Genomic DNA, 18,009 nt, shown 5'->3' on the forward strand with positions numbered 1-18,009 from the left:
AAAAAGGACAGAGGGACCCCTGAGGGTTAATAAATCCCATGAACCGCTATTTAAATTACCACTATTATGTTTTTTTCTGTGCTAAATTTAACATTACTGGGGAGGAGAGCAACGCGACTAGAAGTGACAGCGAGAGAGGGCTAGTAGCTTCTCCTCTCCTCTGTCTCAGCGGAGACCGTCACAACTTCATTCACTCATTTAACAAAACAAAAAAAAAGCAACGAAGGAAGCAGTAAATGGACTTACATATTTAAGAGCTAACTAAATGTAATTTAAGACCTAACATGCGGCTAATGTAAAGCTAGCGGAGCTTGGAGAGTTGGTTATCTAGTTGCTAGGCGCACGCACGCACACAGGTCAGGAGCTGCCGTTGCCATGGCAATGTGAAAATCTGCCCAGAATTTGGCTTCTACATGGCTTCAAACAACTCCTAATTATGAGAAAACCGTTACTTCTTTTCAAAAAGAGAAAAGACCGTGACAGACACTGAAGCAAGAAGTTTCTTACAGTCTCTATTTTATTCAGATATTCCTCAAAATGAGTGAGGAAGCTCAGTGCGAAGACAGAGTGAGATTCTTTTGAAAAAAAAAGACAATTACATTAGGTGTCAATGAGAGTGAGACAGGTATTGCTGCCGGACTCGGCACCCCCGTTTAAATTTTGTGCAGACCCTGCCTGTCAAAGTTACATTTTATGAATCCCAACAACTATGTCTACATTTTCAGAAAGAATTATTTGTCTCCTTTTTACGGTTTGGCCATGAGCTCGAGTTAAAAATAAAAATAAAGGTTATTTTTTACTGCTTCACGCACTCTAGCCAACTGACGCTTTCACTCTAACTTTGAAGAAAGAGTGATTTGCACTCCTCCTTTGAGTGCTCATAGTTTGAAAAGTTTACATGTTATGTAAAAACAGTTCCGTCTTTTTGAGAGAGCAGAAGTTTTCCTCCGTTTTATAGTTTGAATCACATTTCTACGTGCAGGTATGAGAGAGCTGGGTGACTCAGAAAAAAGGTGAAATTTTGTAGAAAAAAGGTGAAATTTTGTGGGTTTCTAAAGAAAATTCCAATGCATTCCTAATGCATTATTTATTCCCAGTTTTTTGAGAATAACTTTGTGAAAAATTGGAATTTTAACACCAAAAGTCATAGCACCTCTTTCGGGATCAAGACGCACGTTTTGATGTATATATTACCTAGGTTATTGGTCAATAATATATTGGATGCATTTCTCATTTTTATTCTTAGGTTGAGGAGAAGTCTGTTTTATAAATCTGCTTTATTGACCTCTCCTATCGCATCTGTTTAGCAGTAGGAGACATTTTGTCAGTACTTACAGGTTTTGTCACTTGAAGCTTTAATCACCCTGTCGTCGAGTCTGTAGGAACAAACACAACCACAACAGTTACAAAGTGAGTGGAAGATAATCAAGTTTTGTTTGAGCTTGTTTTATTAAACCCAATAATGATGTATATGTATCACCCATCTGAATATTAACGGATCCTGTAGGTTGGTTGGTTGTAGCCTGATCAGTAGGTTAGGCACTGAACTTTGGGATCAATTGGAGCTTTGCAGTCTCACAGGGTACAGTGCCCTCTGTATATAAACCTGTCCATTTCAAAGACCATCAGTCAGATTGTCTTTGTCAGTGAGAGACAAAACGTTCTCTTCATTACTTAATGTGAATGCAGTATTCTTTCCATGTTGGGATCTTGACTCAGTGATGACGGTGTTCTTCCAGAGAACTGATTGGCTGTTCATAAAGTCTGATTTGATACCTTGAATTGATCCTTCTTCAGAGCAGGTTAGCCGCGCAACATAGATTATGTCTACCACACAACAAAGTGAACCGGTGTCTGTTAGACTGAAAAGCCAGAGTTAAACACAAACTAAGCTGATTGACGTTCATGTAGATTCATGAGACAGACTGTTATTATCTGGACTGAACACTGTCAGTCCAGAGAGTCACATCATAGCTTCTTTACTGAGAGAGTTAAGGTCTGTCCAAAAAGCTGTTTAATACATTACTGCTTTTATGAAAACAAAGGAGCTTAATGGTTTTAAAAGTCATCAAATCTAGCGAGAAAATCACTATGGTGCCAACTTTAGGAAACCTCTCTAAAGGGTCTCTATGGGTTGATGAGCACTGTCCTTATAATGTAGGTTATTTATAATGTGACATTGTTTTAGTTGCTTATTTAGGATTTTATTTATCTTCATAATCTATTTTTAAAATTACAAAGTTTTTTGTGTTTTTTAAAAATATTTATATAAAAAAAAGTTTTGATTTTCTAAAAATCATCGGTGTCAGATTTGGTACATACTGGTGAAGAGCACTGATTGGAGGGGCCCCCTGCCAATCTTTTGCCTAGCGCCCCAACAGACTCTAGACTTGCCACCTGAGGCCTGTACTACGAAGCAAGTTCAGCATACCCAGGATAGCTTTTAGTTATCTGGGTTAACTGAACCTAACAATGGCTGTCCTGGATAACCTGTACTACGAAGCTGGCTGTCAACTAATTCAGTTAACCCTGGGTTCAACTATCCGGTTACAAGTGGGTTCATGTGAAAGACGTGGGTTATATGCAACATCGTTAGAACCATGAATAAGGTACTTCATATGATATGAGAAGAAATAGAAGTAATAGTTATAGCAACATCCAAAAGTGATTATCAACAGGGTGAAATTTAAACAATATGATCAGATGACTGGAATAAAAAAATTGTATTTCCATGTCTAAATATAATTTAGATTAAAGTCAGACTAAAGACATATTGTAAATAAGTGCATGAATTATCATTACGTTTGATTATCTTCGCTCTTCAGTCTGATGATGAACAAACTGTTATGAACATATGATGCAGATAAAACAGTTAAATTTAATGTCAGACTGTTTCTGCTGTAGAGGGGAGAGAAAGAAAAGAGGAGAGAAGTAGTTTATGTCTGTTGAGTCAGACTGAAATGTTAATTTATAATCATAGAAATAATTAAAAGTATGTGGCTAATTGTTCTAATCAAAGACTTCAGAGGTTTAGTTTTTTTATTTCGAGTTGTGGTCACAGAGTCTCCTCATATTATTCTGAGTTGCATTGATGAAGAAATGAGTAAAAGCATCAACACTGTCAGAAATCCTGTTGGATTAAATGATATTTGTTCAATTAAAATGCAGCTTTAATAGTTATTATTGTCACACCGTGGTGAGGTTGTCTTGTCTTGGGTTTGTTTTGTCCTGTCATTTCCTGTTTTATTTTGAAAAGTAATTCTCCTCTCGTTTCAGGTCACTTGCCCTTCCTCATGTGTCTCAGTCTGATTGCCCTAAGTGTTTCAACCTGTCCCCTATTTCCCTCCATGTGTTTAAATAGTCTGTGTTCTATGGAAGTATTTCTGTGCCATCTGAGTTTGAATATGAATTTCTAAGATTGAATTTTTTCAGTATCAAAATCAGACTTTGAATTTTAAAAACCATCAAATTTCTAGCACTGAATTTTTTTTTGCCTCTGAATTTTTTCAATGTTGAAATAAATTCAGTCTAAAAAAATTCAACCTCAGAAAATTCAGTCTAAAAAAATTCAACATCTCAAAAAATTCAACCTCAAAAAATTCAACATCTCAAAAAATTCAACCTCAAAAAATTCAACATCTCAAAAAATTCAGTCTAAAAAAATTCAACATCTCAAAAAATTCAACATCTCAAAAAATTCAGTCTCAAAAAATTCAGTCTCAAAAAATTCAGTCTCAAAAAATTCAACCTCAAAAGAACCAGACTCAACATCCGGGTCACCAGGGAGAAGCAATCGATCCCTGTCTCAATTAAGCCAACGTCCAGCCAATCATCTTACGGTCATCTGACACCCACCCGAGTAGGACAGACCGGTCCAGCCATGGCCACGAACGCAGGTGATGGTGCTTCGGTCAGTCTGTTTACTTAATTTGTTTTAATGAGGTGGCGTTCGTGAAAACTGCGTTAGTAACTAGCTAACTGTAAGTAGGCTATTAAACCGTGATAGTGTTAACTGGTGACAGTGTTTCCCTCAGGATTTTAGAAGACGGGGAGGGGGTAATTTTAACACTGTACAATTAGAGACGGCAGGTGCAGGGGCTGACTGGCAGAGATGGTAGATGTTGAAACGCTGTTTATTTTTTATTTTATTTTTTTCTGTGGGAAACAGTGGGTGACAGCATATCGTGGTTGCTCTAAGTTAGTAATGGCAGCTGTTGACAAACGGCTACAAGCAACAAACCAGTCTATACCCACCAGTCCTCCCGTTAGCTGGCCTACCCTCCTTGCTTTACCTGTATTTAGCCCAGCCTGCTTACCAGAAGCTGCATTCATCAGCTCCTCTTTGACTGAACGATCCCATTTCCCATATTTTTCCATACTCCTTATTAAAATGAAACAGATCATTTCTGAGTATTTATTCCTCGGACTGCGCTCCTTAAACAACTGTTATAGACCACTGTGGCCCAGAATTATATGTTTCCATTCGCGCGTCTATTTTGTCTCATTAGTTATTGTTTTCATACAGCTAGGGGTTGTCACGAGAACCGATACTTCGGTACCAAGTTGATGTCGAGATGCAAAAAATACGTCGGTACCTGCATTTTCGGTACCATGATTACCGGATATACAACTTTTCCTTTGTGTGTTCCAGCGGTCGTTATGGAAAATAAAGCAATGATGGAAGCTGTACTGAAGTGGAGTTTGAATGAGAATCCTTAACAGTTACTACTAACGCAGTTTTCACGAACGCCACCTCATTAAAACAAATAAAGTAAACAGACTCACCGAAGCACCATCACCTGCGTTCGTGGCCATGGCTGGACCGGTCTGTCCTACTTGGGTGGGTGTCAGATGACCGTAAGATGATTGGCTGGACGTTGGCTTAATTGAGACAGGGATCGATTGCTTCTCCCTGGTGACCCGGATGTTGAGTCTGGTTCTTTTGAGGTTGAATTTTTTGAGGTTGAATTTTTTGAGGTTGAATTTTTTGAGACTGAATTTTTTGAGACTGAATTTTTTGAGATGTTGAATTTTTTGAGATTTTGAATTTTTTTAGACTGAATTTTTTGAGATGTTGAATTTTTTGAGGTTGAATTTTTTGAGATGTTGAATTTTTTGAGATGTTGAATTTTTTTAGACTGAATTTATTTCAACATTGAAAAAAATTCAGAGGCAAAAAAAAATTCAGTGCTAGAAATTTGATGGTTTTTAAAATTCAAAGTCTGATTTTGATACTGAAAAAATTAAATCTTAGAAATTCATATTCAAACTCAGATGGCACAGAAATACTTCCATAGTGTTCCCCTTGTCTTGTGCCAGAGTGTCATCGTCCTTGTCCTGCACCAGAGCCTTTGTCCATGTCCACAGCCATAGTAGTCGCCAAAGTAAGCCGTTTGTACCTCGAGAAGAGTGATTTTTTGTTTGTAAATTTTTCCATAGGTAAAGTTCATAGCACTTTGTTTTTCCTCGTTAACGAGTGATTTTTTTGTTTGTTAATTCTTTCCATAGTTTAGATTCCTAGTCCTTTGGTTTTTCCTCTTTAAGAGTGATTTTTTGTTTGTTAATTCTTTCCATAGTTTAGATTCATAGTCCTTCGTTTTTTCCTCCATTCGGAGCGTTTTGTGTTTATCGATTTGTTTCTTTTGAGTACAGTTTTTTTCCTCCTCCAGTGTCTAGTTTTTATAGCCATTTGTTTGTCACTCTGTCTGAGGTCTCCGGTGAATTCAATAAAAGCCTTTTTGTTATTCAAAATCTCTGCATCTGAGTCCTGCTTTGAGTCTCGGCCTGACAATTATATATTTATTTAGCGTGATAAACTCTCTTTGCATTTTTTTAGAAGCTTTGTTTTAAAACCAGAGTGAACACATGGAAAGCCTCAAACAGTAAATTATTCCACTGATTTATATTTTATATCTACTGCTTGTTATTATTGATCACTTTATTGTAAACTCTTTTGTCCCCGTCAGGAAAGGAATGTGTTTGGCTGTTGCCGGAGCAGGTTCGGAGTTCAGCTTAAATCACCATGGTGATTTACCCCGGTAACATGTGAACCACCATCGTAGGAATGAAAGACAAGTGTTAAAACTGAAATTACCTCAAAAACCTCAAATCCTGCTTCGTAGTACAGGCCGCCTGACAGAATTAGGATGCATTAGAGAGCACCCAGAGTCAACATTCACCTTGAACCAATTTCTCTATGGCTGAGGATGAGGCAAGCTATTTTGTGATACAAAAAAACAGCCTATAGCCTGCCCAATCAATCTGTTGACACTGTTTTGCCTTGGATGTTCATGATAACCTGCTATCAACTTATTTTGAAAAACAAAGCATCTTTTATTGGCTGTGTATACAGTATACAGGTTTGAGAAAATGGTTTAAATTCATTGTTTAAAAGTATTTCCTTATTGCTAAATCTGATTGCAAAGTATAATTAATATAAGGTCATCCACTGCAGGCTTAATACACAGCAAGTGTCTGGTGTGATAAGGTTGATCCTACCTTGCAAAGAAAAGCACCACTTTACCACTTTAATCTAAGGGAACATTCACATTTATTTCTTGTAAATTCATAAATCTAATTGTGAAAATTTGGGGTTTTATCCCAGAAAATGAACCCCCTCCTTCAGTCTTTATTTATTTGGACTGACTCCAACTGTCTACTGACCTCAGAGTCTCCAGTCTACAGTCTGGACTCTCCACAAGATCACACAGCTCCTTCAGAACTGAATCCTGCAGCTTGTTTCCCCTCAGGTCAAGCTCTCTCAGATGGGAGGGGTTGGACTTCAGAGCTGAGGCCAGAGAAGCACAGCTGATCTTTGACAAACTACAGTTCTTCAATCTGAATAATGAATAAAACAGGCATGAGTGGATGTAAACACATACACTTAGATAACACAGATTGAATTATATAAAGACAACCTCTTTTTAACTTAATTCACATATATTTGCATATGTAAATGCAATAAGCTTATAACAGAAGAATTGCGAGGCCAAAATGCATTCATGAGAGATCATTTGAAAGATAACATCTTCTAGTTTCTGAAAATGTGTTCGTTTTGCCTGTGAGTAAAACCCAATCAAAACAACTTCAGCTCTAATGTGGTATTTTCTAATTTGAAAAAGTCATATTTGATAACCATCACTAGGATATACTTAATACAAGAACAATTGTAAAATATTATGGGAGCTGAGTAGCTTTTTAGTTGTTTTTTTTTCACTGGCGCCCATAAACCTCTCTAAAAGGAAAAGTGGGGAGAAATGTGCTTTAACTCCTTAATGTGGAACAATAGAAAACATTAGTATTTTGATGCCTAAAAAACCTTTCAAAACCATTCAACACAGAGCTTCTCCGTGTCATATTGGAACTCTATGCAATCAATTTTGATTAAGTCAGTAAAATTTATCTTTTTTAATAATTGTCCTTATTGGATATGTTTCTAGGTAGTTTTTACTCATGAGTGATGATGACGCAGTACTTTGAATTCCTCAGATGTGTTTTAAGCAGAGTGGATGGCATGCAGCACGGGATAGAATTTGGACTTGTGACCAAAGACAGGCGTGGACATAGCAGCTGAATGCCAGTGTTTTCAAGGTGTGTTTGTGTGTGTGTGTGTGTGTGTGTGTGTGTGTGTGTGTGTGTGCATGTGTGCACGTGCGTGTGTGAGTGCGTGCCTGTGTGTGTGTGTGTGTGAGATCTTCTGGCTTCCCAAGTTTATTTAAATAAGTATAGCAGGGTCAAGGCAGTTCAGGTAACAATATGAGATTCTCTCAGCAGTCCTTCTCTTGGCGCCACTACTTGGATGTATCTTGATTTTTGCCATTCAGATTGCATGTCGTCTGACATTTAGGCTACTTTAACAACTAACAGTGAACATTTTCTACAGTTTCTTTAAGAAGTCTTTTGTAACTACTATACTTTAAATTTAGAAAAAGGAAAATGAAAAATATGAATAAAAATCTTTATGAATGAATTTATGAATTAAATTGTTGAACCCAATGTATGTGTATACATTGGGTTCAACTTTAAATTTAAATCTATAAGATCTACAGTAACTGTAACAGACAGTGAACTGACCTCAGAGTCTCCAGTCCGCAGTCTGGACTCTCCAGAAAGCCACACAGCTCGTTCACTCCTGAATCCTGCATGTTGTTTCCCCTCAGGTCCAGTTCTCTCAGATGGGAAGGGTTGGACTTCAGAGCTGAGGCCAGAGAAGCACAGCTTATCTCTGACAAACTGCAGTTCATCAATCTGAATGAAGAATAAATCATATAGATGAACATGATTAACTTTTTTATTTATTTTCTCAGGAGAGCAACGCACACAAATTAAATACCTACACATTTTATACTGCTGCCCCAGCATGAAAACATATACAGTATATACACAAAACAAACCAAAGACAAGACAAAATCATATCAATATTACAGCAGCAATAAAAAAAATTTGATTATTGATTATTCTGTCTTTTATTGTGATAAATAAAAGCAGATCCTGAGGAGAAACTAAAAACTGTTTGACATTGTTCTGTAGTAAATCACTGAATTTATCAATTGTCAGGATTGTAGATGATTCATTTTTTGTTGATTCAACATTTCAGAACTAATGAAAATTAAATATCTAATGAGCATGCTGAGTTTTAATAATGCAGTTACTAAAAATACCACATAGCTTTGCACAAGGTCTACTTACTGAATATAGTATATATTTGTTATTATCTGTTAGTGTTAATTGTTAATTTAATTTAGAGAACCATGGACCTCTGGGACTGTGAGTCTTTTAGTTGTTAGTTTTGATCCGTGCTGTTGGAACAGTCTGAGGTTCTCTTTAGTCTGGCTTTAAAATGTTTTATGGCTATTACTTATTTTATTTAATACATTTTTAATTTAAATTTTGTTGCATTCATGTTTTCAAATGGTCTATTCTCTGTCATCAATTTTATGTATCATTGTCTTTTAATTGTTTTATTCAGTTTATTGATATTAAATTGATTGACTTTCAAGTCATACCTCAACACAGAACTAAAAAATGTTGTCTGACCTCAGAGTGTCCAGTCTAGAGTCAGGACTCTCCAGAAAACCACACAGCTCCTTCATGTCTGATTCCTGTAGCTTCTTGTAACTCAGGTCCAGGTCTCTCGGATGGGAAGGTTTGGACTTCGGAGCTGAGGCCACGGCTCCATTGTGAGTCTTTGAGAGTATACTTCTAGAACGTCTGTCATGACACATTTATTACAAAAATGTTATTATTGAAGAACACAATATTTACTTCAAGCATTTAATTAATATTTTCTCTTCACATAACTGGTTCAGCTAATCTTATCTCACTGTGTTTGATGTGAAACAGTACTTTTTGTCACTCACAGTCTCATGCCTACAGAGTTTTCATCTTTGTTGCTTTAATATTGCAGATGAAGAGGGAGAAAATGTGGTTACAGTCAGTCTCTCATAACGTCCACAGTCTGTCAGTGTGATCTGATCCCAGTCTGCCGCCACAAAATTATGATGTGCACATCTTGATATTATTATATATTTATATTACTGTCCTCTGTTTCTGATTTCCTGCTGATGTTCTTTTCTACACCAACAAGAGAAACCTCTGTGAGTTTTTTTCAGACTAGCAAAATATTAGGAGGACACAACTATGCAAGAAGTTCTTTTTAAATGAAAAGTTAAACTCATAAGTAATAATAGGCATCACTCAGGGGGTTTTGTACTTGGGCTGTAACATCATCAGTTACAGCCCAAGTACTGTTCCAATTCAAAGTCCACATCTACCCAAGTACAGATCAAATATCCGCCAGGTTTATCAAGGATGCATCGGTATGTGATTTGTGTGGATTTGTGTACTGGACAGTTCACCAACAGTGCTGCCTCTGTGGGCTTCTTACAGTCGTGGTCAAAAGTTTACATACACTTGTAAAGAACATAATGCCATGGCTCTCTTGAGTTTCCCGTTATTTCTACAAGTCTGATTTTTCTCTGATAGAGTGACTGGAACAGATACTTCTTTGTCACAAAAAATATTCATGAAGTTTGGTTCTTTTATGACTTTATTATGGGTTAACAGAAAAAGTGATCATATCTGCTGGGTCAAAAATATACATACAGCAGTGCTATTATTTGGTTACATGTCCCTTGGCCATTTTCACTTCAAGAAGTTAAGAGGCCATGCTATGAAGCTCATTTCATTGACACAACTTTCTAAGTCACCAAAAATGCTAATTCATGTTGCTGTATGTATATTTTTGACCCAGCAGATTTTGACACTTTTTCTGTTAACCCATAATAAAGTCATAAAAGAACCAAACTTCATGAATGTTTTTTGTGACAAAGAAGTATCTGTTCCAATCACTCTATCAGAGAAAAATCAGACTTGTAGAAATAACTGGAAACTCAAGAGAGCCATGACATTATGTTCTTTACAAGTGTATGTAAACTTTTGACCACAACTGTATGTGTACAAATATACCACTACATTTCAATACAAATAAATATATACAGTTAAAACATAGGGGCAGCGAGGCAATATGCTTCATATTAAATTTTGTCAGAATTTAAATATATATTAGGTCTACAGATTGGATATGAACTGTACTCTGCTCAACAAAATTAAGGGAACACTTAATCATCACAGTAAAACACCAAGTCATTAAATCTTGAGGGACATGAATCTGTCCATTTAGGAAGCACAAGTGATTGTGATTCAATTTCAGCTGCTTTGGTGCAAATGAAACTGACAACGGGTGCAATGGAGAGGCAAAAGCAAGACAACCCCCAAAAAAGGAATGGTTTTGCATGTGGTGGCCACAGACTCTCCTTATCCTTCCTGACCGATTCTTCTCTAGTTTTGTATTTTGCTATTGTCCTTAGAACTTACATGCCATGCTTTTGCACAATTCTGATACAAAAAAAAAATGCTCATTATTATAAACATGTCTGCAAAGTTTCGTCAGTTTTCGAAACATCCTAAAGGCGTCAAAAATCTATATAATGAAAATCACTGCAGGAAAACCAAAAAAGTCCACTTCCTGTCCGGTGAAAATTTTTTGAAAAATATGCATTAAATCCTTTATAATGTGTCCAATCATCCCACAGAATTTCATAAATGTCTGAGCACCTTTGTACTGACATGGCCCTACTTTTGGGGGCGCTATGGAGCCTGCTGGCCACACCTGTGCCCAATCACTATTGAACTTTGCGATTTTTGGTGTTCTTGAGGTGTGTGCGGGCCCTGGCACATTCGGTGCTTGGGCCCTAATTAAACAATAGTGGGCCTAAAATGGACCCCTGGGAAACACCACATTTGATAAAACGTTTTTTCGAGCTAAAATACCCAAGATGAACACTAAAATCACATCTTTTAAGATACGATAAATACCAGTCAAGTGCTGATCCAGACAGGCCATCTACCTCTCAAGCTTCTGCATTGAAATATCATGATCAATAGTGTTGAATGCCGCACTTAGATCCAATAGTACTAAAATGGAAACTGTCAGAATTTCATTAGTTACTTCGACCAAGGCTGTTTGAGCACTATGGTTGGTAGAGGTCCTGTACTTGAATCATTGCTTGGCGAGTAGATAAATGCCTTTAGATAACTTTTTCAATTAATTTTGCTCAGGAACAGGAGGTTAAACATAGGTCTGTAATTACTGATAACAGACTCTGAATCACTGTTCCAAGATCATCAGCACTGGCTGGTGCAAAATTTGTTAAAATACTAGTGAATGAGACAGAGGCAGGGTAGGAGGAGCGTGAGTGATTATGGGAATATTTGACCTGATAGTCATCATCTTGTTTTGAAAGAATGTTGCAAAGTCCTTGCACTTATCAGTACAAATAAAATCACCTAGAATTGAAGTTTTGGAATTATTTAACAGTTTGTCTATAGTGGAAAAGGGAAAGTAATTAATAGATTTTTATAGATTTTGAGATTATCTAAAAGCTTGGTTTTACGCCATTTATGCTCAGCTCTTCTGCAGTCCCGTGTCATCCAACTTATCAATTCATCTATTAGCCAAGGGCTTTTATTCTTTTCAGAGAACACTTTAATTTTGATGGGAGCAATGCCATCTAAGACTAATTGAGTTCTGAGATTAAAGGCAGTTAACATTTCAATGCAGGATGTCATATAAGGTGTTACAGCATTACTGAATTTGGTTGCAAAAATAACAATAAGTATAATTAGCAGGTATTGCCGTTTCCGGATAGTTTTGGTTTTGACCCTAACGAGATTAAGACTCATTTCAAAGAAAACGCTGTAATGGTCTGATAAGGCAACATCAAGTGCTGAGACAGAAAATGCATTGACTCCTTTGGACATAACTAGATCTAATGTTTCCAGTTATGTGCTGAGAGAAACCGTAGGCCTCTAGCAGTTTGGTTGTTTAGCTCTCTAGAGTAGTAATACAAATTATAAGTCATTAAATTCTTCAATAAAAGTGCTAGATGGTTTTGGGGATCGATACACTATAATAAATAAGTACAAGGTACTCAAATGAGGTGAACTAGCCAAAAGCTGAGCTGTCTGCATAAAAACATATTAGAAAAAAGTGCTGCTAACCCTCCACCTCTCCCGTCAGATTGAAAAAAATTTAGAATGTTAAAATTAAGCGGTGATGCTTCAGTAACTGTAAAAGTACCACTTGAGTCCAGCCAAGTTTCAGTTAAAAATAATAAGTCCAGTTTATGATCTGTAATAAGGTCGCTAGCCAGCACAATCTTTCCAGTCAAGGATCTCACACTTGATGAAGCCGGTTTTAAAAGTGTCTCATTTAAGCCGATGTTGGACAGTGCAGACTGTGAGAAAAACAAATTAATCTCGGTCATATTTTGATAGTTGGCTGACCTTTGTACGTTTTTTTGTGTAATAGGATTGCATAATTTTCAACAGCTTCAATTGGTGTGATGGGATGGGATAGGGAAGCAGTCTGTGAATCATTGGAGTGGGGTATATTACTGGTGCAAGCTATCCTGCCAGTATATGACAAGGTCTGCAAATAGAATGTTTGTTGGTGTTTTTGGTAAGCAGTCTGGGGCCTCTGTAGTTTAGATAAAGGTTATCTCTTTAGTACAGGTCCCTTCAGGTCCAGAAATGGTCAAAATTATTAACAAATCCAATAGAGGTATTGATATTGACATCCCTTCACCCTCCACCACACTACCAAACTTCTGTTCACATTAAAATTCACTTAAATATTTCTCATACTCTTTTGTTCCTCTTTTTAGTCTCTCCTGATTGAAATGTAAAACTGTGAATATTGTGCTCAATTATAGTGTTAAAGAGAATGAGTGAATAATATGGACATCAAAGTGGTTGCTCTGCACTTCTTGTGCAGGCTGGGTTCGTTTGGTTGAGGATTTATTCCGGACTTGACTGTGCTGCTTAAGTTGCCCACTGTCTTCTGGACTCACATCTCCATCATCACCATCTTCTCATCGCTCATGGATCACTGGTTAATATAGTTTCCACCATGTTCATCATGTTCATTCTTGAGAGCCAAGATGGACAGTTTTCCCCATCGGTGGTGGTGGTGGGAACTTGAGTGCAGCCATAAAGTAGAAAAAAAACCAAAGACTGATTTCGTATTATGGTAGTTATTTCTATGGGAGATACAGACTGTTTTATTTTGAAATATCATGTTTTTTTATTTAGTTTTTTTCTATTTTTTGAAAGCTGTTGCTGCCATGCCAGAAAAAACGGGATCAATATATAACATGAAAAGTTCATTGTTATAACAAGATGTTTTTCACATTATAACAAGAAACTATTATTATTGAAACAATATACTATATACATTGTTTAATGTGAAAAGCACTTCATATATCAAAGGTTTCCTGTTGTTAATATACTTACATTGGAAAAATGTGCATTTATATAATTTTGGGGAATTTTTATTAGCAAGCTTTTTTATTTAAGATAAACACAAGAAACTTGTGCTACAGAAAATGGACCAGACTCAGTGAATAGCTCCCTAAGCTTAATATGTCCTATGATAACTATTAATTTAGCTATACAGACTAATGAGCAGTGATAACTAACATGTCTTTGGGGTCATCAGGTGGGAACCTCCTTTCACCAGTGTTTCGTCTAGTTGGTCCCACGACACCTCCAGGAGGCTAGACAGTGATCACTGGCGTCCCAGGGTCACTACCCTAATGCCAGCCATCACTGCTCCTCACACCACGAATATTTTCTTTATCTTGCCTATGCTACCACAAACAACACCATCATCAACTCTGACAAAACACATTTGCAGATTCAGCAAACAAACTCCCCTAAACAGTTGGAGAAAGTGGCGGCCATTTTGAATGAGGGAGGTAGAGTCAAGGAGAGATGCAGCCTTTTTGAGCTAAACTCTCCCCCGCCAGATTAGGCTGTGCTCTACCCACCCCCCCACTCTCCAACACCACACCATGCAACTCACCTAAAACAAACAAACTCACCTAAACAGCCACAGACACACTATAAACCAATTCAATACAAGCAAACAACACAGGCCACCTCACCTGGACTAACCGCATGGTCTCAAAGAGGCTTACACAGGCCACACCCCCCACTTAAAAACACTTCCTCTTCTTGGATTTCTTCCTTGCTTCTCCTAAGAGTCTGTCTATCCTAAGTGCTCCCCCTGCTGGGCCCCCAGCTACCATTACTTCTTCTCATCCAAATCCACTGACTGGATCTTGCTGCCTCATCTGACATGTCCTTTACAATTTTCCTCACACTCTGTCCACTTGCTCCTAACTCCTTTACCAAAGAGACAACAGACCTTGCTACAAATCCTCTACATCCTACTTCCACTGGACAAATCCTAACTTTCCATCCTCGCTGCTCTGCTTCTGCCCCTAACTCTGCATACCTGAGCTTTTTCCTTTCATATGCTTCTTCAACTAAGGCCTCCCACGGAACAGTCAGCTCTATGAAATATACTTTCATTCTACTCCTAGACCACAAGACTATATCAGGCCTTAGCTTTGTACTGGCTATTTCCTGGGGAACAACAAGCTTTCCTCCTAAATCTACCTGCATTTCCCAATCACAAGCACCTTCTAAGCTGCCTTGCCTTCTTGTTGTCTTACCAACTTTCTCTCCCTCTTGAACAAACTTGATTGCAACTTTCTTTGTTTTAGGTCCTCCTAAATTTGCCTACCTCAGTAACTCTTCAATTCCTGCAGCTAAGCTTTTTAAAACCTGGTTATGTCGCCACGTATACCTGCCTTGCGAAAGACAAACCTTACACCCTGACAGAATGTGCTTTAAAGTTGCAGTACCTGAACACAATGAACATAGTGGGTCTCCATTTACCCAGAGTTTTAAGTTCTGGGGAGTTGGCAGTACATCATAAGTTGCCCCTATCAAGAATCTAATACTACTTTCCTCCATACTCCAGAGTTCTTTCCAGCTAAGCTTTTTCTTGTCTACACCTTCCCAATTCACCCACTGTCCCTGCTTAACCTGGGCCACTGCCTTTGCACCCCTTAATATTTCCTCCTGTCTACGAACCTGCTCCTCGGCTAGCTTTCTCTTCTCCTTGGGACCTGATCTACTCCACACCGGTTTGCTTGGGCCAAGCCCCAAGCCTCCCCTGCCTATTTGGACATTACCCACAATCTCTGTATGCCTGAGCGTTGCTTCTGCCTCCTGCACTGCGATTCTTGGATTCCACTTTCTCCCCTTGATTGGGTTTGGAACCACCTTACTAACTACCGCATCTTTACTCCCAGATAACAGGAGCTCTGTCCTAACCTTGGTACATTTAAACTCCTCCACTTGACTAGTTACTGGGAGCTGAAGTATGCCTTTCCCATACAGTGCCACCGTGCTTAAACATCTAGGAACACCTAGCCACTTCCTAATGTAAAAGCTAACTAATCTTTCCATTTTTTCTGCAGTGGATATTGGAATCTCATATACAGACAGTGGCCACATCAGCCTGGGAAATAACCCAAACTGCAGACACCACAGCTTCAACTTTCCTGGAAGCCCTGATTTATCTATTCTATCCAGTCCCTCAGCAACATCCTTCCGAAACTGCACTACATGTTCTCCGTCATTCAAGTCTGCCTTGTACCACCTACCTAGACTCTTTACTGATTTTTCCCTAATTATTGGAATTTCCTCTTCGTCTATTACAAACTTCCTTAACTTCCCTCTGCTTATTGAGATACTTCTAGAACAGGGGTCGGCAACCCGCGGCTCCGGAGCCGCATGCGGCTCTTTCATCCTTATACTGCGGCTCCGAGTGGCTTGGGAAAATAAAATTATAAGTATTTAATTGAAGTGTATTTTATTTGTGTTAGTTCTTTTTTTTTAAATGTAAGTTCTAAATTGGAAGATTATTGTGATCTTGAAATATTAAAATAAAATTATATTTTATTATTTTTCGTCGCTCAAAATAAACGTCACACTCGCGGAAGCCGGTATACCCGCCAAAACGCCGTCCATTTGTCGAGACTTCCAATCCCAGGTAGGCCAAGTATGGAGAAACGTAAGAAAAGAAAAATATCTGAAGAAAATAGAACATTTAATGATGCCTGGGCAGATTCATTTGCATTTACCTCTGACGAGAGTGGCCTACCAGTATGCCTAATTTGTGGAGAAAAACTGGCTAACAATAAGAGTTCAAATGTCGCAAGACATTTCAAAAATACACACAGAGCCTTTGCTGAAAAATATCCAGAGGGAGAAGAGAGAAAAAAAGCTGTTTCGGAACTGATGCGGAAGGCTGATCTGACGAAAAATCAATTCAAGAAGTGGGTGAAGTCTGCAAATTCAACTACATATGCAAGTTTTGTGGCCGCTCAGGAAATAGCCAGGCATGGGAAACCGTTCACAGATGGAGAATATATGAAAGAGTCATTCATTAAGATTTCAGAACACCTATTCGCGGACTTTAAAAACAAGCATGAAATTGTGCAGAAAATCAGAGAGATGCCTCTCTCTGCGAAGACTGTGAAAGACAGAACCATAAAAATGGCAGAAAATATCACAAAACAGCAAATTAAAGACATCAATTCAGCTGCAGCGTACTCAATCGCCTGTGATGAGGCCAAAGACAAAAGTGACATTGAACAAATAGCGCTGTTCTGCCGATATGTGAACTCTGCTGGACCACAGGAAGAAATGGTTGAGCTGATACCACTAAAATGCCAGACACGGGGGGAGGATATCTGTGAGGCTGTGCTTGATTGTTTAAGAGCCAAAGAAATAAAAACAACCCACCTAGTGTCAGTGGCTACCGATGGGGCACCGAGTATGACTGGAGCGCACAGGGGCTTTGTGGCCTTGCTGCAGAAGTCACTGGATAGAAAGCTGCTGACTTTTCACTGCATCCTGCACCAAGAGGCATTGTGCGCGCAAACTTTTCCTCCAGAATGCACAGAGGTAATGAATGTTGTCATTCAGATTGTCAATAAAATAATGGCAAAAGGTTTAAATCACCGCCAGTTCCGTTCGTTGCTGGATGAGGTGGAGAGCACATACTCTGATCTCCTGCTGCATAACAGGGTCCAGTGGCTTTCCAGAGGAGAGGTGCTGAAACGTTTTGCTGCATGTCTGGGAGAGTTAAAAACTTTCATGAGCAGCAAAGGGCTCACCTTTCCTGAGCTGGAACAGCCAGAGTGGCTGGAAAAGCTGCATTTCATGGTGGACATGACAGCGAACCTGAACACGCTGAACACAACTCTTCAGGGGAGAGGAGGCACAGCGCTACACATGCTGGAGGAGGTGTTAGCGTTTGAGCGCAAACTGACAGTTTTAGCCAGAGATTTACAGAGAGGCACACTGTCTCACTTCCCCTCTTTAACGGAGTTCAAACAAGCTCACAAGGTGATCAATTCAGAGTATTTGCAGCCTGCAATCACCACAATGCAAACATCGTTTGGGAAACGATTCCGTGAGTTCAGAGAGGAAAAAAACACATTGTCCTTCCCCGTCACTCCCCTGACCATCGATCCATCCCTGCTAAATGTGACTGCATTTGCAGGTGTAAGTCAACCTGATCTGGAG

General features: G+C 38.5%; 1 protein-coding gene across 1 annotated transcript in view; it reads right to left on the reverse strand.

Moving 5' to 3' along the window:
- LOC130161647 (NACHT, LRR and PYD domains-containing protein 12-like) overlaps positions 1-18,009 on the reverse strand; it is a 47,115-nt gene that overhangs the window by 2,860 nt on the left and 26,246 nt on the right. The window contains exons 4-7 of the mRNA XM_056365054.1: positions 9,037-9,210; positions 8,074-8,247; positions 6,664-6,837; positions 1,336-1,376 (exon numbers count right to left, since the gene is read on the reverse strand). Coding sequence (XP_056221029.1) covers positions 1,336-1,376; positions 6,664-6,837; positions 8,074-8,247; positions 9,037-9,210 — 563 coding nt within the window. The remainder of the gene's footprint in view (positions 1-1,335; positions 1,377-6,663; positions 6,838-8,073; positions 8,248-9,036; positions 9,211-18,009) is intronic.

The sequence above is a fragment of the Seriola aureovittata genome, chromosome 20, assembly GCF_021018895.1.
Source record: "Seriola aureovittata isolate HTS-2021-v1 ecotype China chromosome 20, ASM2101889v1, whole genome shotgun sequence".
Taxonomy (NCBI): Eukaryota; Metazoa; Chordata; class Actinopteri; order Carangiformes; family Carangidae; genus Seriola; species Seriola aureovittata.